Source organism: Pistacia vera, unplaced genomic scaffold (assembly GCF_008641045.1).
Source record: "Pistacia vera cultivar Batoury unplaced genomic scaffold, PisVer_v2 Contig839, whole genome shotgun sequence".
In the NCBI taxonomy this organism is placed as follows: domain Eukaryota; kingdom Viridiplantae; phylum Streptophyta; class Magnoliopsida; order Sapindales; family Anacardiaceae; genus Pistacia; species Pistacia vera.
In genome coordinates, this window is record NW_022196711.1 from 562,844 (window position 1) to 586,432 (window position 23,589).

Genomic DNA, 23,589 nt, shown 5'->3' on the forward strand with positions numbered 1-23,589 from the left:
TTTCGTGAATAGACTCTTTATAATAAAGAGTTTAGATCATATAAATAATTATTTGAAGATTTTACACAAAACAGATTCAATAAATATATGATAATGATCATCGTCAAGTCAAAACAGGTAAACAAGTAAACAACTGGATCCCATAATCAGCTATTACGTCGCCTTAATTTAAATTTGTTGAAAATTTCAGAAATCATGAATGAAAACGGGTCGCACTTGATTAATACATTAATAACTCGATGCTTTAATTTTTTACCAAAGATGAAGAAATGGGTGCATGTAATGACAAAGTTTAATCTTATCTCCTTACTTTATGCTTAAAGAATATAAAAATGGAGCACGTTGTTGTGATTCCAACAACATGAATAGTTTATATAAGTTTTAATATTGTTTCAGTCCATGCATGTTACTTCTTTATGGTCAAAGATGGAGGTAAGAATATGTTGAAAGAGATTCATTAATAGCCAATATGGCCGTCAAGTCTGGCGATTCATTATAAAAAATTGTCCCGTATCTGACTACAAATTCTCTCTCTTTTGAGTAATGTTATATCGAGGATCTCTTTTTACAAATTTTTTTTTAATCTTAATATAATTTATCAGTTATAATTTATTAGATTAAATTTACGATAAAGTTGTGAAAGAAAATTCATAAGAAGAGATCATAGATATAATATTTTCTTTACCTACCCTTATTTTTCCTCCTTCCGATCGATGTTAACATTTTCCAAACTAGTCACTATTATTATTCATAAGAATCAAAGTATCAATTAATGTTTGTCTTAAATGAGTTTATAGAGAAAGAGAAGGCGAAAGACTAGGCAGCTGAAGCTATACTAGCTCTTAAAATGTACAGAATTTCCATATATGTCATCAGGCATACATAAAACCAAATAAAAGTACTCCCATCTTTATCACTGAGATTAATTGTTTTGTAAGGAATCAGTAAATTAATTCAAAAGGTTGTCACTTGATTTCGAGAAAAGTAAAGTGCAGAAGGTCCGCCATGAGGCAGTAGGGCCACCCTCACACAGCTTTCAGCTCCTTCAGCAACAGTCAAGAGGCCAACATTGCAATTCATGTCAGTCATGACAAAGCCTGGGGAAACACAATTTATCATCTCAGTCATGCAATTCATGTCACTATGTATGCTGATTGATACACTGGCCAACCTTCTTTGTCTAACCATCCCTCTTTGAAATCCTTCAGAAATTTGTTCAATAACTCATCCAATCTCTCTTCTGTAAGCCTATTAACATCAAGTAGCACTCCTTTGACTGATTCACCAGGAACATTCTGGGCCAATATGACAGGAAATTTTTTGCCGGACATATTTAATGCCATGAGAAATATATATAAACAATAACAATTAGATTTTTAGCCAGTGTAAATACAATAATTTGTCCATGCATGTTGGAGCTGAGCATAAGAAATTACTCTTATAATTACCATCTGGTAATAAAATTAAGCTTAAATGAGGTATTTGGATCATCTAATGTTTTATTATAAAGGGATATTATATTAACGGAATAAAAAATCACCTTGAAGATTACTATGAATATTTAAAAAATGTGTTTGGTTGGTTCGAATAAATTGATGAATAATATGTTTGGTTGGGAGGATAAATTGGTGGATATGTTATATAGATTACTAAATTGCCGTCTTTTTTAAATATTAATATAATAATATTTTTTATTATTATTTTTTGAACAATTTCCTCTAACCCCCTACTTTTCAGATTTAGCAAAAACACCCTGGCAACCAAAAATGTTTTAAACTTAACAAAAAAAACCCCTACCCACCCCAGGCCACTATCGGTAGCCAGCCACCACCGTCGGCGGCAGCCAAAAGTGCCACAGATCTAACCTTGATGCCGGCAATGCCATAGATCTGGTCATGGTTGTTTCACGGCCACAGATCTAGCCATGAAATGGTCGGTTCTTTGGCTGTGAAACGTCAGTTGCTTCACAGCCACAGATTTGGCCGTGAAATGCCGATCGTTTCATGACCAAAGATGTGGCTGTGAATATGGCCATTTCCGACAGATCCATTGTCAGAAACATCCTCACTGACACACGGCTGGCCATATACGACTGATCATACACCATTATGGCAACTTTTGGCAACCTCCGGTGACGGTCCACGGTGGCTGACAGTGGTGGCTAGTTCTGGGTACAATAGTATTTCTGTAAATAATGACAATAACAAGGGGAATGTCGTCCAAAAAAATTTTAAAAATGAGGACAGAAATGTCTGCATGAGTGAATTGGGTGTTTTGTAAATCTTAACAAATATAAAACTAATTTGGACCAAATGTCAACTGTTTAGGGGCAATATGGGAAACAAAATATATTACCTTGGGTAAGTTTTAATAACAGCCCCCCCCCCCCCCCCTCCCCCCAACAAAGGTATTAAGATTCTCGGCAATTTACCCCCCAAATGCCACTGTTTGTCATAACATATTCTAAGAATAATTTTTTACAAACCAACCAAACATCATTATCTGTTCAATTTGAAAAATATAACCCCAATAATATAATATTAAGCCGATTCAAAAGACCTCAAAGTATGCAATACTAGTTCAATAACATGACTGCATTACACTAACAAAGATTTTAAAATTCTAATTTGTCCATTTAGCTGTAATTTTTCTGGAAGCATTGTACTTAGTATTTTCAGTTAATTGCTGAGAAGTCGGTCAGAAGCTGCTAATTTTATGACTATCACTTTCTTTTATACAGGACCCTTGAGAATGGTGTGTGTGGAACATGATTGTTCAGCAATGTAAAATGAAGCAAAAAAATTTGCTAGCCAGATAGAATATGAAGCGAATATCAGTGTTTTAAAGAAACCGAGTGATCAGCAGTGTGCATTTACAAGTACTTTGAATATATATACGAGAGCAATCAAGCATACATAAAGCATGTTATCTTGGAAATAGAAGATTTTCTATTACCTTCAACGTTCCTAGCAAAGAGGTGACGTTGACAATCCGGGGTGAATCAGATAATTGGAGAAGGGGAACAAGTGCTTCAGCCATTCTTTTTACACCATAGTAGTTTGTACTCAGGCATTCTTCTGCCATCTCAAGAGTTTGAGTTAAAATTTCATTCCAATTTATGTGCTCTCCTGGCTGAATAAAAAAAAAAAAAAAAAAAAAATTAAACTTGAGAATCAAAATGTATCCCATTTATGATTTAATTTGTACAAAATGCGTATTACATTTATCCACAATATCAAAGTCATATATGCTTCAACAAGATTATGTGGTGCAACTATGTCAGACATTCGTTTTCTCATGTTCAATATTTCTTCTGCTCATGCTTGACATGCCGTTTGCTACTTCCCCTACATTTGCATAAAGTAAAAACCTACCCAACCACCGGCAAGCTTCACAGCTCTCGAAAAAGCATCAGGGTCTTTAACTGCTCCAGCAGTCCCCGCATTGTTCACCTACCCAGTTCCCAAAATTTCATAATATTATTATTATTATTATTCCCCGCATTGTTCACCTACCCAGTTCCCAAAATTTCATAATATTATTATTATTATTATTATATGTGACAGGGTTGTCTGGGTAGTCGGTGCGCCCTTAATTAATTTTTCAAGATCTTGAAATTATGGTCTGATAGGTTTATAAGTGATCACCTTGATTAATTTTTTTTTAAGATCTTGAAATTATGGTTAGGGTAAGTTTATAAGTGATCACCTTATTAGAGTATTTAAAGATTCGAACTTAAGAGCTCATAAATTTTTTTTTACCTTTTTAGCATCAAGTCATTCCATAGTAATTGATTTGACATATTATTCATATGCTCAATATATTGGCTTTTTCGAATAATCAATCTAATTGATTGAAATAGATCAAACTTAATGAATACTAGTTTGATAGTGACTTTTGAGTGTATTATTTAAGAGATCCTGAGTTTGAGTCTTTTCTTGGTTGTTAATAAAGGTAGTCACTGAAACTTTTACTCGGTCGATGATTTTAGAGTCTTAGAGGATTAGTTGAAGTGTATGTAAACTAATTAAGACACCTTAATCATTAGAAGATTAGTTGAAGTGCATGTAAGCTAATCAAGACACTTTAATCATTAAAAAATAATATTTTTTAATTTAGTTTTGTGTAACATATTGCGTGTTTTACTCAGCTCTATGTTCATACACTTATGTCTTTAATTAATCAACCTAAGCATAAAAATTCAAGTTTAAGACAAGTGTGTTGTATAATAATTAACTTTTAACAAATAAAAGAGAGAATAGACAAAGCAAGAGAATTGAGAGCGGACTTAATTGATATGGACCTCTCAAATTTTGGCTTAATATGAAGGAGAGATTTGAACATAACAAATCAGTAATACTCCCAATAGCTCAATATGAATAGACCCATTTGTGTTTACAAGATTATAAATATGTCAGTGAATATAATTCTTTTTATTTGGCATTGTCTCTATACTAAGATTATGTGGAGAGAGAATATCTGTAGAAAATAAGTAGGAAAAAATGTTCTCCACTCTCTCCACATAATCTTAATTTAGATCAAATAAAATAGAATTATATTTACTAACAGATTTATAGTCTTGTAAAAGCAAGTGGGTCTAGTCATATTCAGCCGTTTGGAGTATTACTGATTTGTTATATTCAAATCTCTTATTATCCATAATTGGAGTGGATCTTTTATATCCCTATACTGAACTCGTAGTCCTTCTTTGATATGATGCTGAAGGAAAATAGTAACCTTTAATTTTTCCTGCAAGGATGCCATGTTTCCTTCCTTAATCACTTCCCCTAGTTTCATAGATTCTAGATGGAGAGCTAGGGGTGTTCAAAAGCGGTTAACCGAATTGGTTAACCGCTTTTTTAAACCGAACCGGTTTTTTGGTTCGAAAAAATTCCCGAATCGGTTTGGAGGGATAACCGGTTTTCTTTTTTTTTTTAAAAAAAATTTTCCTAAATTAAATTGTAAATATAAATAATACATATTCAAATAAAAATTAAACATTCATACATATCTATCACCGCTACTAACAATACATTAAAAATATTATTATTTTTTTATTTAATATATAATTTTTATTTTTATTTAATATATATATATATAAGACCAGTTCAAAAAACTAGTTTCGGTTAACTGCTTTTTATTTTTTCCTGAACCGGAAATTCGGTTTTTTGAATTTTTCTAACCAAAACCGAACTGTTTTTTTCATTAATTGGTTTTTTGGTTCGGTTCAGTTCGATTTTTGCACTTTTTTGAACACCCCTATGGAGAGCAATGTCTAGGGCCCATTCATCATAGTTATTTCCATCTAGTCTCAAGGCCTCCTACTGGAGCTTCACAAGGTTCGACATTTCCAAAAACTATTCATTAATAAGAGTAATGTAATTAGTTATGCATCTTTTGGATGTATGTCATAGGATGCATTCAGGCATCCAAAACTAACAAATGAAATGTAAAATGCGATAATTGTAAAGAATCAATAAATAAAATGACAATTATATATAAATCCGTCCATTAAGGGGGTATTTAAAAATAGTAAATAGATCCGACTATAGAGGTAGAATTTAATAATAATAAATAAATCTAACCATAAAAGCGAAAACAGAGATTAAAGAAGACATATAAGATCGAAATACATAGTTTCAATAAGGGTGTAACTTTATACTTGTTAAACTCTTCGTACTGATAACGTGTTGTAATATTAATGATGATATTTAGTAATAACTAAAGAAAGATAAAGTAAACAAAGTAAATAACAAGGACTAAAGTGAGAGAATTGAGAGATGTGATTGATATTACTTAATCCCTCAAAAGTTTTTGGATGTAAAGAATGAAAGGGAGGGGGGGTATTTGTACCATCACACCCTCCCACTTTCACCTCCTCAAGTTTCCTCCACCAATGAGTAAACGGTGGAGGTTCATTGCTTATAATAAACTGGTCATATTCAGTCTAATCCTTATTGTTACTCGACATCTTGCCACTTACAACACCACGATCTAACTATCCAATCACAACCCTTAAATCTTTCATTCATTTTGGATTAAAAACATGACAGTTGATCTCGACTATAGAAAAGGCCAGAAGGTCCGGCATGAGGCAGTAGAGCCAACCGCACAGGACTTTGGGCTCCCTCAGCAGCATTAAAGAGGCCAGTATTGCACGTTATGTCAGTTTTGACAAAGCCCGGGCAAACACAATTCACCAAGAAAGCTGGGTATTTCTTGGCCAGAATCCTTGTGTAAGCATTCATAGATGCTTTTGAGAGAATGTATGCGGACAGATATGTCGGCCAACCTTCTTTTTCTAAGGATCCTTCTTTCAGATCCTTGAGAAACTTGTTCAATTCCTCATCAATTCTTTCTTCTGTAAGGCTTTCAACATCGTTTAGCACTTCTTTAGTCCCTTCATTTGGTATATGCTGTACATGTCAACATTATGCATGTTTCAATAATATATTTAAATTAATTTCAATGATATAAATTAGCTCTGCAAGTCACTTTTTTTACCTTTAATAATCCTAGAAGAGAGGAAACATTGACGATTCTTGGTGAATCGGATAATTGAAGGAGGGGAACAAGAGCTTCGACCATTCTTTTTGCACCATAATAGTTTGTGTTCAGGCATTCTTCTGCCGTCTCAGAAGTTTGAGATGCAAGTTCATTCCAATTGGCATGCTCTCCCTGTGGCTGCATCATGCAAACAAACTTAATCCCCTTGGAAATTAATTTGAAGAAAGCATGTACAGGTGAATAATGCAGGGTTTATTGGAGCTACACTAAACGCTGATGCATTTGTTAGAGCCACAGAACATATATAATTGGATTCCGGTTGTACTTTTACAGCCTCGTTTTCTCCTTATATGCCTATTAATGGAAGAAAAACTAAGTGTAAACTCTGGTGAAGTTTCTTGGCGATTATATCCTTTCTTAATAAAAGTGTCCGCAATTTCTGAAAAACATTGTGCTGGATTACAGGAGATACTATCTCCATTATCAGCGCATATACTCAGTAATCACCAATCTATAGAATGCAGTTATATTAAGAAAAAGATTGAAATTTCAAGGAAAATGAGGGTTGGCCTGAATACCAATATATCAAGTTTTCCAAATTGAGTGGCGATGAAATCTGCAAGAGAAGCAACACTAGCAGGGTTTCCCACATCAAGTTGATGAAAAATCACATAGTCAGAGAGACCAGGCTCAGACTCCTTCAGTTTTTGAACAGCTTCAAGGCCTCTGTTCTCATCTCTGGAAGTTAGCACAACAACAATCCCATTAGAAGCCAACTGTCTACATATTTCAAATCCAATTCCCTTGTTAGCTGCTGTCACAACTGCTTACCTGGTACACGAAAACATGTAATATTCAGAAAGAGTAATGCTATATGCACTAACCAATGTGTAATAATCCAGTACTAACATTGGAAATTTGAAATTTTTTTTTGGAGGGAATTTCAAATTTCTAATGTTAGTATTTGGATTAGTACACATTAGTTAGTACATATAGTTTTATTCTATTCAGAAATTAAAAGTCTGACTAGCAAGACGTATATATATGGTAAAATCTTGTTTCAATTTTTTGCATAGCTATTTCTAATATGTTGCTACTTCATGCAGCTTGTTTAAGTTTAACAGATGAATTCTAAAGCCTTTTCAAAATCCACCACGTTAACACTGGTCAAACTAAGCTAAAAACAAGAGGAAACCAAAAATCAAGAACATTTATATACCTCTTTGTCGCAAGAAAGGGTGATGTTTGTTCCATTTCCATATATATTTGTTGAGGGGCAGGAGCAGTGTATGAACGTTAAACTAAAGAAATGAAATGGGCTTTCCTGTTCTTGAAGGTCTGTGTAAAGTTCTGGTTTTAAGTAGGGCTGAAAAAAAAAATTGAAAACCGAATCGAATCAAAACATCAGATCGAAACCGAATCAAAAAACCGGTTTTTCAAATTAACCAATTCGGTTTTGGTTTTCAAAAATAACCAAACCAAATTTTTTATTCAATTAATGGTTTAAGGATAATATTAAATCGATTAGTCGAAACCGGTTTTTAAAAAACTAATAATAAATAAAATATCCTTACCAACTGATATGAATTTCTACAAACTCAATTCATATACTACCCTAAAACAACCACTTTTAACTCAACCTAGGCTAAGTTTTCATTCAAGTCCTTATGACCATTCGGTTATCACCCTTCATGCACTTTCACAACTATCAAATGATTAAAAACAACTCCTTTCAACAAGCTCCAGTCAATCACCAAATCATTTATGTTCAAATGCACACAAATGGAATCATACACACCATGCAAAACAAAATCCGGAAAATGAGTCTACTTGAAAATAAAGGAAAACAACTTACATAAGAGATGACCAAGGACTCAATCAAGCCTAAAGGAAACTCCACCAGCTTGAAAGATACTCCACCACCAAGTTTGGCCGAACTTGGGTAAAGGAAACAAGAGAAAACTCTTTCTCAAGACAAGTCACTATTCATTAATATTCCAAAGTCCCTTTACAAAATGATCAAGTGGCCTTTATATAGGCTTTACAAAAATTAGGGATTTACCCTAGCAAATATTACACAATGAAAACATTAAAATATTACATTCAAATACTTAAACAAAAGTCCACCACACATGTTCAAATTAAGCCATAACCATTTAATGACCAAGTGGGCAACTTTCCCCTAATTTAAGGACCCTTGTCCTTAACAACAATTTTTAGGGTTTTGCCTCCAAAATTTGAATCAAATGACACCCAAAACTTGGGCTTGGGCCAATGGAACTTGCTCCCACTTCTTGTACACGTTTTAGGCCATAAAGATGGGCTTGAGCCGTGCCTTGGAACCTTAAGACCTCTTGGACAATTTTGTGAACTTCCTTGAGTGCTTGGGATGCTTGGGCCGAATGTTGATCTTCATGTTGCCCTTGAGTCTTCAATGAAATCCCTAGCAATTGTGATTGGCATGATGGGTTAGGATTCTCATCACCAACAGATGCTGTTGTGTATCAATTTTGTCCGAAATCACCGTATCCATGATCATAGAAATATTCTAAACTTAACAGACAACCACGACAGAACTGAACTGAGAGCCTATTAAGAGAAGTTTACAAAAAGATGAGCATCCAACTAGTAGACATTACTTAGAAGAACTAATGCAAAGAGAGTGTTTTAGCTAGGGAGAGACATAGAGAGAGAAATTTTTATTTCATTCTTTATGCCTTCTAAAGAAGGGAGGCCTCCTTTTATAGCGAATGAGAAACGCTTATAAAAAGACACGTAAAAGACTGAGACACTAAAATAAAAAAAACACAGATGTAAGCATATGAGCTTGTCGATATACAGTAGATATACGTGATACAAAGTTAAATTAAAGAATTTTACGAGATTCTAGGTTCAATTTTGGGTATTCTTCTGCACATTTTATTAGGTCTGCTTCTCCATGCAATTATTTTTCTTTCGTCTTTTTCTCCTCCTTTTCGAACTTCTCAATTTGTCTGCTTTTCTTCCTCTTACTTTCACCAATTTCCTTTTTCTTTTTCATCTTCTTCTCTTCGTCTCCTTCTCCACTTTTCCTTTTCTTTATTGTCTTCTTCTCCTTTCACTTTTTTTTTTCTTATCTATTTCTTCTCTTTCGCTACTTTTTCTGTTTGAATTTGGATAAGAGACGAGAAGAGAACGCCATAATGACCTCAGCATTCTTCTTCTTAGATGCTTTGGTACATTTTTAGTTTTAGGGTTTGTTTGAAAGTTTCGCATCTGCGTTTTTGTTTATGAGGTGTCTCAATCTGAGACTAAGTAAGACTCCATTTCTTCTCCATCACTACTTTTTTGTTTGGATTTGGATAACACCATAATGACTTCGGCATTCTTCTTCTTCGATGTTTTGGTACATTTTTTGCTTTAGGGTTTGTTTGAAAGTTTCGCATCTGCGTTTTTGTTTATGAGGTGTCTCAATCTGAGACTAAGTAAGACTCCATTTCTTCTCCATCACTACTTTTTTGTTTGGATTTGGATAACACCATAATGACTTCGGCATTCTTCTTCTTCGATGTTTTGGTACATTTTTTGCTTTAGGGTTTGTTTGAAAGTTTCGCATCTGCGTTTTTGTTTATGAGGTGTCTCAATCTGAGACTAAGTAAGACTCCATTTCTTCTCCATCACTACTTTTTTGTTTGGATTTGGATAACACCATAATGACTTCGGCATTCTTCTTCTTCGATGTTTTGGTACATTTTTTGCTTTAGGGTTTGTTTGAAAGTTTCGCATCTGCGTTTTTGTTTATGAGGTGTCTCAATCTGAGACTAAGTAAGACTCCATTTCTTCTCCATCACTACTTTTTTGTTTGGATTTGGATAACACCATAATGACTTCGGCATTCTTCTTCTTCGATGTTTTGGTACATTTTTTGCTTTAGGGTTTGTTTGAAAGTTTCGCATCTGCGTTTTTGTTTATGAGGTGTCTCAATCTGAGACTAAGTAAGACTCCATTTCTTCTCCATCACTACTTTTTTGTTTGGATTTGGATAACACCATAATGACTTCGGCATTCTTCTTCTTCGATGTTTTGGTACATTTTTTGCTTTAGGGTTTGTTTGAAAGTTTCGCATCTGCGTTTTTGTTTATGAGGTGTCTCAATCTGAGACTAAGTAAGACTCCATTTCTTCTCCATCACTACTTTTTTGTTTGGATTTGGATAACACCATAATGACTTCGGCATTCTTCTTCTTCGATGTTTTGGTACATTTTTTGCTTTAGGGTTTGTTTGAAAGTTTCGCATCTGCGTTTTTGTTTATGAGGTGTCTCAATCTGAGACTAAGTAAGACTCCATTTCTTCTCCATCACTACTTTTTTGTTTGGATTTGGATAACACCATAATGACTTCGGCATTCTTCTTCTTCGATGTTTTGGTACATTTTTTGCTTTAGGGTTTGTTTGAAAGTTTCGCATCTGCGTTTTTGTTTATGAGGTGTCTCAATCTGAGACTAAGTAAGACTCCATTTCTTCTCCATCACTACTTTTTTGTTTGGATTTGGATAACACCATAATGACTTCGGCATTCTTCTTCTTCGATGTTTTGGTACATTTTTTGCTTTAGGGTTTGTTTGAAAGTTTCGCATCTGCGTTTTTGTTTATGAGGTGTCTCAATCTGAGACTAAGTAAGACTCCATTTCTTCTCCATCACTACTTTTTTGTTTGGATTTGGATAACACCATAATGACTTCGGCATTCTTCTTCTTCGATGTTTTGGTACATTTTTTGCTTTAGGGTTTGTTTGAAAGTTTCGCATCTGCGTTTTTGTTTATGAGGTGTCTCAATCTGAGACTAAGTAAGACTCCATTTCTTCTCCATCACTACTTTTTTGTTTGGATTTGGATAACACCATAATGACTTCGGCATTCTTCTTCTTCGATGTTTTGGTACATTTTTTGCTTTAGGGTTTGTTTGAAAGTTTCGCATCTGCGTTTTTGTTTATGAGGTGTCTCAATCTGAGACTAAGTAAGACTCCATTTCTTCTCCATCACTACTTTTTTGTTTGGATTTGGATAACACCATAATGACTTCGGCATTCTTCTTCTTCGATGTTTTGGTACATTTTTTGCTTTAGGGTTTGTTTGAAAGTTTCGCATCTGCGTTTTTGTTTATGAGGTGTCTCAATCTGAGACTAAGTAAGACTCCATTTCTTCTCCATCACTACTTTTTTGTTTGGATTTGGATAACACCATAATGACTTCGGCATTCTTCTTCTTCGATGTTTTGGTACATTTTTTGCTTTAGGGTTTGTTTGAAAGTTTCGCATCTGCGTTTTTGTTTATGAGGTGTCTCAATCTGAGACTAAGTAAGACTCCATTTCTTCTCCATCACTACTTTTTTGTTTGGATTTGGATAACACCATAATGACTTCGGCATTCTTCTTCTTCGATGTTTTGGTACATTTTTTGCTTTAGGGTTTGTTTGAAAGTTTCGCATCTGCGTTTTTGTTTATGAGGTGTCTCAATCTGAGACTAAGTAAGACTCCATTTCTTCTCCATCACTACTTTTTTGTTTGGATTTGGATAACACCATAATGACTTCGGCATTCTTCTTCTTCGATGTTTTGGTACATTTTTTGCTTTAGGGTTTGTTTGAAAGTTTCGCATCTGCGTTTTTGTTTATGAGGTGTCTCAATCTGAGACTAAGTAAGACTCCATTTCTTCTCCATCACTACTTTTTTGTTTGGATTTGGATAACACCATAATGACTTCGGCATTCTTCTTCTTCGATGTTTTGGTACATTTTTTGCTTTAGGGTTTGTTTGAAAGTTTCGCATCTGCGTTTTTGTTTATGAGGTGTCTCAATCTGAGACTAAGTAAGACTCCATTTCTTCTCCATCACTACTTTTTTGTTTGGATTTGGATAACACCATAATGACTTCGGCATTCTTCTTCTTCGATGTTTTGGTACATTTTTTGCTTTAGGGTTTGTTTGAAAGTTTCGCATCTGCGTTTTTGTTTATGAGGTGTCTCAATCTGAGACTAAGTAAGACTCCATTTCTTCTCCATCACTACTTTTTTGTTTGGATTTGGATAACACCATAATGACTTCGGCATTCTTCTTCTTCGATGTTTTGGTACATTTTTTGCTTTAGGGTTTGTTTGAAAGTTTCGCATCTGCGTTTTTGTTTATGAGGTGTCTCAATCTGAGACTAAGTAAGACTCCATTTCTTCTCCATCACTACTTTTTTGTTTGGATTTGGATAACACCATAATGACTTCGGCATTCTTCTTCTTCGATGTTTTGGTACATTTTTTGCTTTAGGGTTTGTTTGAAAGTTTCGCATCTGCGTTTTTGTTTATGAGGTGTCTCAATCTGAGACTAAGTAAGACTCCATTTCTTCTCCATCACTACTTTTTTGTTTGGATTTGGATAACACCATAATGACTTCGGCATTCTTCTTCTTCGATGTTTTGGTACATTTTTTGCTTTAGGGTTTGTTTGAAAGTTTCGCATCTGCGTTTTTGTTTATGAGGTGTCTCAATCTGAGACTAAGTAAGACTCCATTTCTTCTCCATCACTACTTTTTTGTTTGGATTTGGATAACACCATAATGACTTCGGCATTCTTCTTCTTCGATGTTTTGGTACATTTTTTGCTTTAGGGTTTGTTTGAAAGTTTCGCATCTGCGTTTTTGTTTATGAGGTGTCTCAATCTGAGACTAAGTAAGACTCCATTTCTTCTCCATCACTACTTTTTTGTTTGGATTTGGATAACACCATAATGACTTCGGCATTCTTCTTCTTCGATGTTTTGGTACATTTTTTGCTTTAGGGTTTGTTTGAAAGTTTCGCATCTGCGTTTTTGTTTATGAGGTGTCTCAATCTGAGACTAAGTAAGACTCCATTTCTTCTCCATCACTACTTTTTTGTTTGGATTTGGATAACACCATAATGACTTCGGCATTCTTCTTCTTCGATGTTTTGGTACATTTTTTGCTTTAGGGTTTGTTTGAAAGTTTCGCATCTGCGTTTTTGTTTATGAGGTGTCTCAATCTGAGACTAAGTAAGACTCCATTTCTTCTCCATCACTACTTTTTTGTTTGGATTTGGATAACACCATAATGACTTCGGCATTCTTCTTCTTCGATGTTTTGGTACATTTTTTGCTTTAGGGTTTGTTTGAAAGTTTCGCATCTGCGTTTTTGTTTATGAGGTGTCTCAATCTGAGACTAAGTAAGACTCCATTTCTTCTCCATCACTACTTTTTTGTTTGGATTTGGATAACACCATAATGACTTCGGCATTCTTCTTCTTCGATGTTTTGGTACATTTTTTGCTTTAGGGTTTGTTTGAAAGTTTCGCATCTGCGTTTTTGTTTATGAGGTGTCTCAATCTGAGACTAAGTAAGACTCCATTTCTTCTCCATCACTACTTTTTTGTTTGGATTTGGATAACACCATAATGACTTCGGCATTCTTCTTCTTCGATGTTTTGGTACATTTTTTGCTTTAGGGTTTGTTTGAAAGTTTCGCATCTGCGTTTTTGTTTATGAGGTGTCTCAATCTGAGACTAAGTAAGACTCCATTTCTTCTCCATCACTACTTTTTTGTTTGGATTTGGATAACACCATAATGACTTCGGCATTCTTCTTCTTCGATGTTTTGGTACATTTTTTGCTTTAGGGTTTGTTTGAAAGTTTCGCATCTGCGTTTTTGTTTATGAGGTGTCTCAATCTGAGACTAAGTAAGACTCCATTTCTTCTCCATCACTACTTTTTTGTTTGGATTTGGATAACACCATAATGACTTCGGCATTCTTCTTCTTCGATGTTTTGGTACATTTTTTGCTTTAGGGTTTGTTTGAAAGTTTCGCATCTGCGTTTTTGTTTATGAGGTGTCTCAATCTGAGACTAAGTAAGACTCCATTTCTTCTCCATCACTACTTTTTTGTTTGGATTTGGATAACACCATAATGACTTCGGCATTCTTCTTCTTCGATGTTTTGGTACATTTTTTGCTTTAGGGTTTGTTTGAAAGTTTCGCATCTGCGTTTTTGTTTATGAGGTGTCTCAATCTGAGACTAAGTAAGACTCCATTTCTTCTCCATCACTACTTTTTTGTTTGGATTTGGATAACACCATAATGACTTCGGCATTCTTCTTCTTCGATGTTTTGGTACATTTTTTGCTTTAGGGTTTGTTTGAAAGTTTCGCATCTGCGTTTTTGTTTATGAGGTGTCTCAATCTGAGACTAAGTAAGACTCCATTTCTTCTCCATCACTACTTTTTTGTTTGGATTTGGATAACACCATAATGACTTCGGCATTCTTCTTCTTCGATGTTTTGGTACATTTTTTGCTTTAGGGTTTGTTTGAAAGTTTCGCATCTGCGTTTTTGTTTATGAGGTGTCTCAATCTGAGACTAAGTAAGACTCCATTTCTTCTCCATCACTACTTTTTTGTTTGGATTTGGATAACACCATAATGACTTCGGCATTCTTCTTCTTCGATGTTTTGGTACATTTTTTGCTTTAGGGTTTGTTTGAAAGTTTCGCATCTGCGTTTTTGTTTATGAGGTGTCTCAATCTGAGACTAAGTAAGACTCCATTTCTTCTCCATCACTACTTTTTTGTTTGGATTTGGATAACACCATAATGACTTCGGCATTCTTCTTCTTCGATGTTTTGGTACATTTTTTGCTTTAGGGTTTGTTTGAAAGTTTCGCATCTGCGTTTTTGTTTATGAGGTGTCTCAATCTGAGACTAAGTAAGACTCCATTTCTTCTCCATCACTACTTTTTTGTTTGGATTTGGATAACACCATAATGACTTCGGCATTCTTCTTCTTCGATGTTTTGGTACATTTTTTGCTTTAGGGTTTGTTTGAAAGTTTCGCATCTGCGTTTTTGTTTATGAGGTGTCTCAATCTGAGACTAAGTAAGACTCCATTTCTTCTCCATCACTACTTTTTTGTTTGGATTTGGATAACACCATAATGACTTCGGCATTCTTCTTCTTCGATGTTTTGGTACATTTTTTGCTTTAGGGTTTGTTTGAAAGTTTCGCATCTGCGTTTTTGTTTATGAGGTGTCTCAATCTGAGACTAAGTAAGACTCCATTTCTTCTCCATCACTACTTTTTTGTTTGGATTTGGATAACACCATAATGACTTCGGCATTCTTCTTCTTCGATGTTTTGGTACATTTTTTGCTTTAGGGTTTGTTTGAAAGTTTCGCATCTGCGTTTTTGTTTATGAGGTGTCTCAATCTGAGACTAAGTAAGACTCCATTTCTTCTCCATCACTACTTTTTTGTTTGGATTTGGATAACACCATAATGACTTCGGCATTCTTCTTCTTCGATGTTTTGGTACATTTTTTGCTTTAGGGTTTGTTTGAAAGTTTCGCATCTGCGTTTTTGTTTATGAGGTGTCTCAATCTGAGACTAAGTAAGACTCCATTTCTTCTCCATCACTACTTTTTTGTTTGGATTTGGATAACACCATAATGACTTCGGCATTCTTCTTCTTCGATGTTTTGGTACATTTTTTGCTTTAGGGTTTGTTTGAAAGTTTCGCATCTGCGTTTTTGTTTATGAGGTGTCTCAATCTGAGACTAAGTAAGACTCCATTTCTTCTCCATCACTACTTTTTTGTTTGGATTTGGATAACACCATAATGACTTCGGCATTCTTCTTCTTCGATGTTTTGGTACATTTTTTGCTTTAGGGTTTGTTTGAAAGTTTCGCATCTGCGTTTTTGTTTATGAGGTGTCTCAATCTGAGACTAAGTAAGACTCCATTTCTTCTCCATCACTACTTTTTTGTTTGGATTTGGATAACACCATAATGACTTCGGCATTCTTCTTCTTCGATGTTTTGGTACATTTTTTGCTTTAGGGTTTGTTTGAAAGTTTCGCATCTGCGTTTTTGTTTATGAGGTGTCTCAATCTGAGACTAAGTAAGACTCCATTTCTTCTCCATCACTACTTTTTTGTTTGGATTTGGATAACACCATAATGACTTCGGCATTCTTCTTCTTCGATGTTTTGGTACATTTTTTGCTTTAGGGTTTGTTTGAAAGTTTCGCATCTGCGTTTTTGTTTATGAGGTGTCTCAATCTGAGACTAAGTAAGACTCCATTTCTTCTCCATCACTACTTTTTTGTTTGGATTTGGATAACACCATAATGACTTCGGCATTCTTCTTCTTCGATGTTTTGGTACATTTTTTGCTTTAGGGTTTGTTTGAAAGTTTCGCATCTGCGTTTTTGTTTATGAGGTGTCTCAATCTGAGACTAAGTAAGACTCCATTTCTTCTCCATCACTACTTTTTTGTTTGGATTTGGATAACACCATAATGACTTCGGCATTCTTCTTCTTCGATGTTTTGGTACATTTTTTGCTTTAGGGTTTGTTTGAAAGTTTCGCATCTGCGTTTTTGTTTATGAGGTGTCTCAATCTGAGACTAAGTAAGACTCCATTTCTTCTCCATCACTACTTTTTTGTTTGGATTTGGATAACACCATAATGACTTCGGCATTCTTCTTCTTCGATGTTTTGGTACATTTTTTGCTTTAGGGTTTGTTTGAAAGTTTCGCATCTGCGTTTTTGTTTATGAGGTGTCTCAATCTGAGACTAAGTAAGACTCCATTTCTTCTCCATCACTACTTTTTTGTTTGGATTTGGATAACACCATAATGACTTCGGCATTCTTCTTCTTCGATGTTTTGGTACATTTTTTGCTTTAGGGTTTGTTTGAAAGTTTCGCATCTGCGTTTTTGTTTATGAGGTGTCTCAATCTGAGACTAAGTAAGACTCCATTTCTTCTCCATCACTACTTTTTTGTTTGGATTTGGATAACACCATAATGACTTCGGCATTCTTCTTCTTCGATGTTTTGGTACATTTTTTGCTTTAGGGTTTGTTTGAAAGTTTCGCATCTGCGTTTTTGTTTATGAGGTGTCTCAATCTGAGACTAAGTAAGACTCCATTTCTTCTCCATCACTACTTTTTTGTTTGGATTTGGATAACACCATAATGACTTCGGCATTCTTCTTCTTCGATGTTTTGGTACATTTTTTGCTTTAGGGTTTGTTTGAAAGTTTCGCATCTGCGTTTTTGTTTATGAGGTGTCTCAATCTGAGACTAAGTAAGACTCCATTTCTTCTCCATCACTACTTTTTTGTTTGGATTTGGATAACACCATAATGACTTCGGCATTCTTCTTCTTCGATGTTTTGGTACATTTTTTGCTTTAGGGTTTGTTTGAAAGTTTCGCATCTGCGTTTTTGTTTATGAGGTGTCTCAATCTGAGACTAAGTAAGACTCCATTTCTTCTCCATCACTACTTTTTTGTTTGGATTTGGATAACACCATAATGACTTCGGCATTCTTCTTCTTCGATGTTTTGGTACATTTTTTGCTTTAGGGTTTGTTTGAAAGTTTCGCATCTGCGTTTTTGTTTATGAGGTGTCTCAATCTGAGACTAAGTAAGACTCCATTTCTTCTCCATCACTACTTTTTTGTTTGGATTTGGATAACACCATAATGACTTCGGCATTCTTCTTCTTCGATGTTTTGGTACATTTTTTGCTTTAGGGTTTGTTTGAAAGTTCTGCGTCTGCGATTTTGTTTATGAGATTTCTCAATCTGAGACTCAGTGAGACTAATTTTGTGCATCTCAGTGAGATGCCCATTTGGTGTCTTGCTATTCTAAAGAGTCCAACTTCAAATTTTATTAAAATCGGTTAACCGATAACCAAAGTGATAATTCGGTTTGGTTAATAAGCAGTTCAAAGGATAATTCGATTCGGTTTTGGTTTGAATTATCTTTTGAACCGAAAAACCGGTTCGGCTTGAAAAATGTGCAATCCAATTCGATTAACCGATTTCCACACCTCTAGTTTTAAGAAAATGATTTTTGGTGTGACCTTGTGGATTAGTTTCAGATTTCTTTCATAAAATTAACGTTACACATGTAAGTGTAGAGTAGTCTTTGCAATCAATGATTCCGACACATGTATTTCATGCAAGATACGTTGAAACAGTTTGAGACACGAGAGTCTCATCTATAAATACAATTATTTACCAACTCACATTACATATAAACATTTTAATAATTCAATACGACGTCAGATCTTACGCCTCAAACTGCCAGCCAAAATTGAACTCTTTTTTCACTTAAAATAAGTGGTTTGATAAGAAAGTTGGTTGCCTATATACAGCAAATTCATCTTGAGAATATAGTTGCTATCTTTTGAGTTTTGACTAGCGCTTAGGATGAGAATAATGCCAATTGAATTGTCAATTTTTCTCTTTGTTTTATTATTTCATATTTTTTTGCAATTACTTCTCAATCGCACCACAACTTTGTTGAAAATTTACATATGTAATCGAAAATGGCCCATTAATAAATAAAAGATGAGATAGCTGCATAATGCGACTACAGGCCCAGGTTTGTGGTTGTTTTCTATGTAAATAACTTCAAGCGCCTTTATATAATGAAAAATGACCCATTAATTATCATATCACATATACAGACAATAATGGTAAACATTCGCCAGCTTATAATAACGTATATAAAATAAATAAATTTATAATAGCGAGGTGGACATTATACATTAAATTAAACTATAAAAGCTAGGGGGCAATAAAGTCTTTCTATTTTTCTCTTTTTTTTTTTTTTTTTTTTTGGATCTTAGATTTATCTTTAACCAGTTTAACCTGATAACTTCAATTCCTTCTGTATTTTGTCGCTACGACGCTTTCACGGCTTCCATCTCAACCTTCCAACTCCAAGTTCCAACACAATTTATTCACATGCTCTCACCCAAAGTTCTCATAAAATGAAACTAGTATTTTTATTGTTTCTCGATATCATTTAGCAGAATAATTAATTTGAAGAAATCAATAGCTCAAGGGGTCATCTCTACCAAAGAAAAGGATTATACATGAATTTAATCCATGGCAAAATCAAAAGCAGATTGAGAGGGTCCCTACTCTCGTGTTACTTCTTAGCTCTTATACATTTCAGGCTTAAAATTAAGAACCAGAAGAATAAACCAAGATTGTTGTTATTGGCTGCACAACATTGGTGTACAACCTGCTGAAAAATAGTTTTGCAAGAACTACAAGAGCCTTATTTCTCGTGAACCAGAGGGCTGTAAATAGGGTACCACATGTTTTGAGTGATATATTCCACTGTCTCCTCCTGCATCCAGAAACAGAAGGCAACTGTTAATTTTAGAGAAAGAGAAGGCGAAAGACTAGGTAGCTGAAGCCATACTAGCTCTTAAAATGTACAGAATTTCCATATATGTTATCAGGCATACATGAAACCAAATAAAAGTACTCCCATCTTTATCACTGAGATGAACTGTTTTTTAAGGAATCAGTAAATTAATTCAAAAGGTTGTCACTTGATTTCGAGAAAAGTAAAGTGCAGAAGGTCCGCCATGAGGCAGTAGGGCCACCCTCACACAACTTTCAGCTCCTTCAGCAACAGTCAAGAGGCCAACATTGCAATTCATGTCAGTCATGACAAAGCCTGGGGAAACACAATTTATCATGAAACGCGGGCACTTCTTTGCCAGAATCCTTGTGTAAGCATTCATAGCTGCTTTTGAGACTATGTATGCTGATTGATACACTGGCCAACCTTCTTTGTCTAACCACCCCTCTTTGAAATCCTTCAGAAATTTGTTCAATAACTCATCCAATCTCTCTTCGGTAAGTCTATTAACATCAAGTAGCACTCCTTTGACTGATTCACCAGGAACATTCTGGGCCAACATGACAGGAAATTTTCAGCCGGACATATTTAATGCCATGAGAAATATATATAAACAATAACAATGAGATTTTTAGCCAGTGTAATTACAATAATTTGTCCATGCATGTAGGAGCTGAGCATAAGAAATTACTCTTATAATTACCATCTGGTAATAAAATTAAGCTCAAAGGGGGTATTTAGATCATATAAAGGGATATTATATTAACAGAATAAAAAATTACCTTTAAAGATTATTAGAAATGTTTAAAAAATGTGTTTGATTGATTCGAATAAATTGGTAAATAATATGTTTAGTTAGGAGGATAAATAGGTGGGTATGTTATATAGATTACTAAATTGTTCTCCTTTTCAAATATTAATATAATAGTATTTTTTATTATTATTTTTGTGAATAATTTCCTTTAACCCCCAACTTTTCAGATTTAGGAAAAACACCCTAACAACCAAAAATATTTTAAACTTAACAAAAACACCCCTACCCACCCCAAGCCACTACCGACAGCCAACCACCACTGTTAGCGGCCGCCAATAGTGTCACAGATTTGGCCGTGATGCTGGCAATGCCATAGATCTGGCCATGATTGTTTCACGACCAAATTCATGACCACAGATCTGGCCATGAAACGCCAGTTGTTTCACAGCCACAAGTTTAACCGTGAAATGGTCAGGTCTTTGGTCTGTTTCATGACTAAAGATGTGGATGTGAATCTGGCCGTTTCCGACCATGGATCTGTGATCCATGGTCGGAAACGGCCTCACCGGCGCACAACTGACCATATACAACCAGCCGTACGCCATTATGACGACTTTTGGCAACCTTCGATGGCGATCCACGGTGGCTGACAGTGGTGGCTAGTTTTGGATACAATGACATTTTTATAAATAATGACAATAACAAGGGAAATGTCATCCGAAAAATTTAAAAAATGAGGACAAAAAGGTCTGCATGAGTGAATTGAGTGCTTTGTAAATCTTAACAAATATAAAACTAATTTGGACCAAATGTCAATTGTTTAGGGGCAATATGGGAAACAAAATATATTACCTTGGATAAGTTTTAATAACAGCCCCCCACCCCCCCCCCAAAACAAAAGATATTAAGATTCCCAACAATTTACCTCCCAAATGCCACTATTTGTCATAACATATTCCAAGAATAATTTTTTACCAACCAAACATCGTCATCTGCCCAATTTAAAAAATATTACCCCAGTTATCTAATATTAACCGGATTCAAACGGCCCAAAGGTATGCAATACTAGTTCAATAACATGACTACATCACATTAACAAAGATTTTAAAAATCTAATCTGTCCGTTTAGCTATAATTTTTCTGGAAGCATTGTACTTAGTATTTTCAGTTAATTGCTGAGAAGTCGGTCAGAAGCTGCTACTTTTATGACTATCACTTTCTTTTATACAGGACCCTTGAGAATGGCGTGTGTGGAACATGATTGTTCAGCAATGTAAAATGAAGCAAAAAAATTTGCTAGCCAGATAGAATATGAAGCGAATATCAGTGTTTTAAAGAAACCGAGTGATCAGCTATCTAGGACTTTCTCAGAAAGCAGTGTGCATTTACAAGTACTTTGAATATATATACGAGAGCAATCAAGTCTACATAAAGCATGTTATCTTAGAAGTAGAAGATTTTCTATTACCTTCAACGTTCCTAGCAAAGAGGTGACGTTGACAATCCGGGGTGAATCAGATAATTGGAGAAGGGGAACAAGTGCTTCAGCCATTCTTTTTACACCATAGTAGTTTGTACTCAGGCATTCTTCTGCCATCTCAAGAGTTTGAGTTAAAATTTCATTCCAATTTATGTGCTCTGCTGGCTGAATTAAAAAAAAACAAAAAAAACTTGAGAATCAAAATGTATCCCATTTATGATTTAATTTATACAAAATGCATATTACATTTATCCACAATATCAAAGTCATATATGCTTCAACAAGATTATGTGATGCAACTATGTCAGACATTCGTTTTCTCATGTTCAATATTTCTTCTGCTCATGCTTGACATGCCGTTTGCTACTTCCCCTACATTTGCATAAAGTAAAAACCTACCCAACCACCGGCAAGCTTCACAGCTCTCGAAAAAGCATCAGGGTCTTTAACTGCTCCAGCAGTCCCCGCATTGTTCACCTACACAGTTCCCAAATTTTCATATTAATTTTTCTAATCTTCCTAAGAAAAAATTTACAATCGACAAACATTGGACATACTACAGAACCACAGATAATTTGGACGCCAGACGCCAGTACACAACAACAATTCGAAAAAGAAAAAATTCAAATTCAAATTCAGATGCAGATGCAGATGCACATGCAGGTTTCTGCAATAATTAAGCATTATAAAATAGAGGGTAAAAAGCATACCAAGATATCAAGCTTTGGAAATTGGGTGGTAATGAAATTCGCCAGAGAAGCAATACTAGCTGGGTCCGTCACATCTAATCGATGAAAAAGCACAAGGTGAGAGAGACCATAGTCTCCGAGTCTTTCAACAGCTTCAAGACCCTTTTTCTCGTCTCTGGCGGTTACCAACACTATCACCCCCTTCGAAGCTAACTGTCTACATATCTCAAATCCAATACCCTTGTTTCCTCCGGTAACAACAGCATACCTGAGCTGAATTGAGATCACTAACATCAAAATTAATGTACCGAGCAAGCAAGCCAGGAAAGAATTTACCTCTTTGTTGCAAGAAAATTTGATAATGCCTCTGCCATTGTGCGTTCTAAACGATGTGAAAAAAGTTTCAGTATCTTATTCTTATGAAAGTTGTATAAGCTGCAACGGAATCAATGAACATAGCATTTTGCCCTTGCGGCAAACGAATTAAAAATGAATAATGGTATAAGATTTCTGATTTGGCATAATATTATTATTATTAGTTTTGTGACAGGGGTGTTTCGGCAATTTATGCATGTCTCAATTAATTCTGAATTAATTTTTCGAGGTGCTGAAATTGATGACCCGGCAAATCCTTTAGTGGCCATCTTATTAGGGTATATGGGACTTAAACTCAGGAGCTTATAGAATCTCTTTTTGCTTTTTTATCATCAAGTCACCCAACGATGATTGATTTGACATATTATTCACATTTGACTTTTCGTATGAGGGCACGAATAAAATGATAATCAATCTGATTGATTGAAATAGATCAAACTTAATGAATAGTCGTTTGATAGCAACTTTTGAGTTAATTGTTCAAGAGATCCTAAGTTTGAGTCTTTTCTCAGTTGTTAATAAAGGTAGTCACTGAAGCTCTTATTCAGTCGATAATTTTAGGGTCCCGAATGATTAGTTGAGGTATTG

At 34.9% G+C, this 23,589-nt stretch overlaps 2 protein-coding genes and 1 pseudogene across 5 annotated transcripts; all 3 read right to left on the minus strand.

Annotated features, from left to right (window-relative positions):
- Positions 1-1,133: 1,133 nt before the first annotated feature.
- On the minus strand, positions 1,134-4,764 carry LOC116118222 ((+)-neomenthol dehydrogenase-like). Its single transcript, XM_031404187.1, has 4 exons — positions 4,738-4,764; positions 3,375-3,452; positions 2,956-3,132; positions 1,134-1,295 (listed from the first exon to the last, which is right to left on the minus strand). Exons 1-4 carry the CDS (start codon positions 4,762-4,764, stop codon positions 1,134-1,136), a joined length of 444 nt encoding a protein of 147 aa, XP_031260047.1.
- A 1,130-nt stretch (positions 4,765-5,894) lies between these two features.
- On the minus strand, positions 5,895-7,761 carry LOC116118178 (annotated as a pseudogene).
- Positions 7,762-19,168: 11,407 nt separating this feature from the next.
- On the minus strand, positions 19,169-23,187 carry LOC116118177 ((+)-neomenthol dehydrogenase-like). Of its 4 annotated transcripts, none has more exons than XR_004126118.1 (6): positions 22,963-23,187; positions 22,648-22,894; positions 22,337-22,414; positions 21,926-22,102; positions 19,804-20,253; positions 19,169-19,682 (listed from the first exon to the last, which is right to left on the minus strand). XR_004126118.1 is itself a non-coding variant. In XM_031404141.1 (6 exons), the coding sequence occupies exons 1-6, from the start codon at positions 22,998-23,000 to the stop codon at positions 19,611-19,613; spliced, it is 921 nt and encodes a 306-aa protein (XP_031260001.1). In that variant the 5' UTR covers positions 23,001-23,187; the 3' UTR covers positions 19,186-19,610. The 4 variants fall into 4 exon arrangements, 3 of the variants coding, with proteins under 3 accessions (XP_031260002.1, XP_031260001.1, XP_031260003.1); XM_031404141.1 differs by having other exon boundaries at positions 19,186-19,682; positions 19,945-20,253; XM_031404142.1 differs by having other exon boundaries at positions 19,174-20,253.
- Between the last annotated feature and the right edge of the window lie 402 nt (positions 23,188-23,589).

Coding starts and splice junctions, on each gene's coding strand:
- LOC116118222 (XM_031404187.1), bottom strand. CDS start 4,764: ATGGCATCCTTGCAGGAAAAATTAAAG. Junction 3,453..4,737: donor CCTTGCAGGAAAAATTAAAG/GTTACTATTTTC, acceptor GGAACTGGGTAG/GTGAACAATGCGGGGACTGC. Junction 1,296..2,955: donor CTTTGCTAGGAACGTTGAAG/GTAATAGAAAAT, acceptor ATATTGGCCCAG/AATGTTCCTGGTGAATCAGT.
- LOC116118177 (XM_031404141.1), bottom strand. CDS start 23,000: ATGGCAGAGGCATTATCAAATTTTCTTGCAACAAAGAG. Junction 22,415..22,647: donor TTCCAAAGCTTGATATCTTG/GTATGCTTTTTA, acceptor GGAACTGTGTAG/GTGAACAATGCGGGGACTGC. Junction 20,254..21,925: donor CTTTGCTAGGAACGTTGAAG/GTAATAGAAAAT, acceptor ATGTTGGCCCAG/AATGTTCCTGGTGAATCAGT.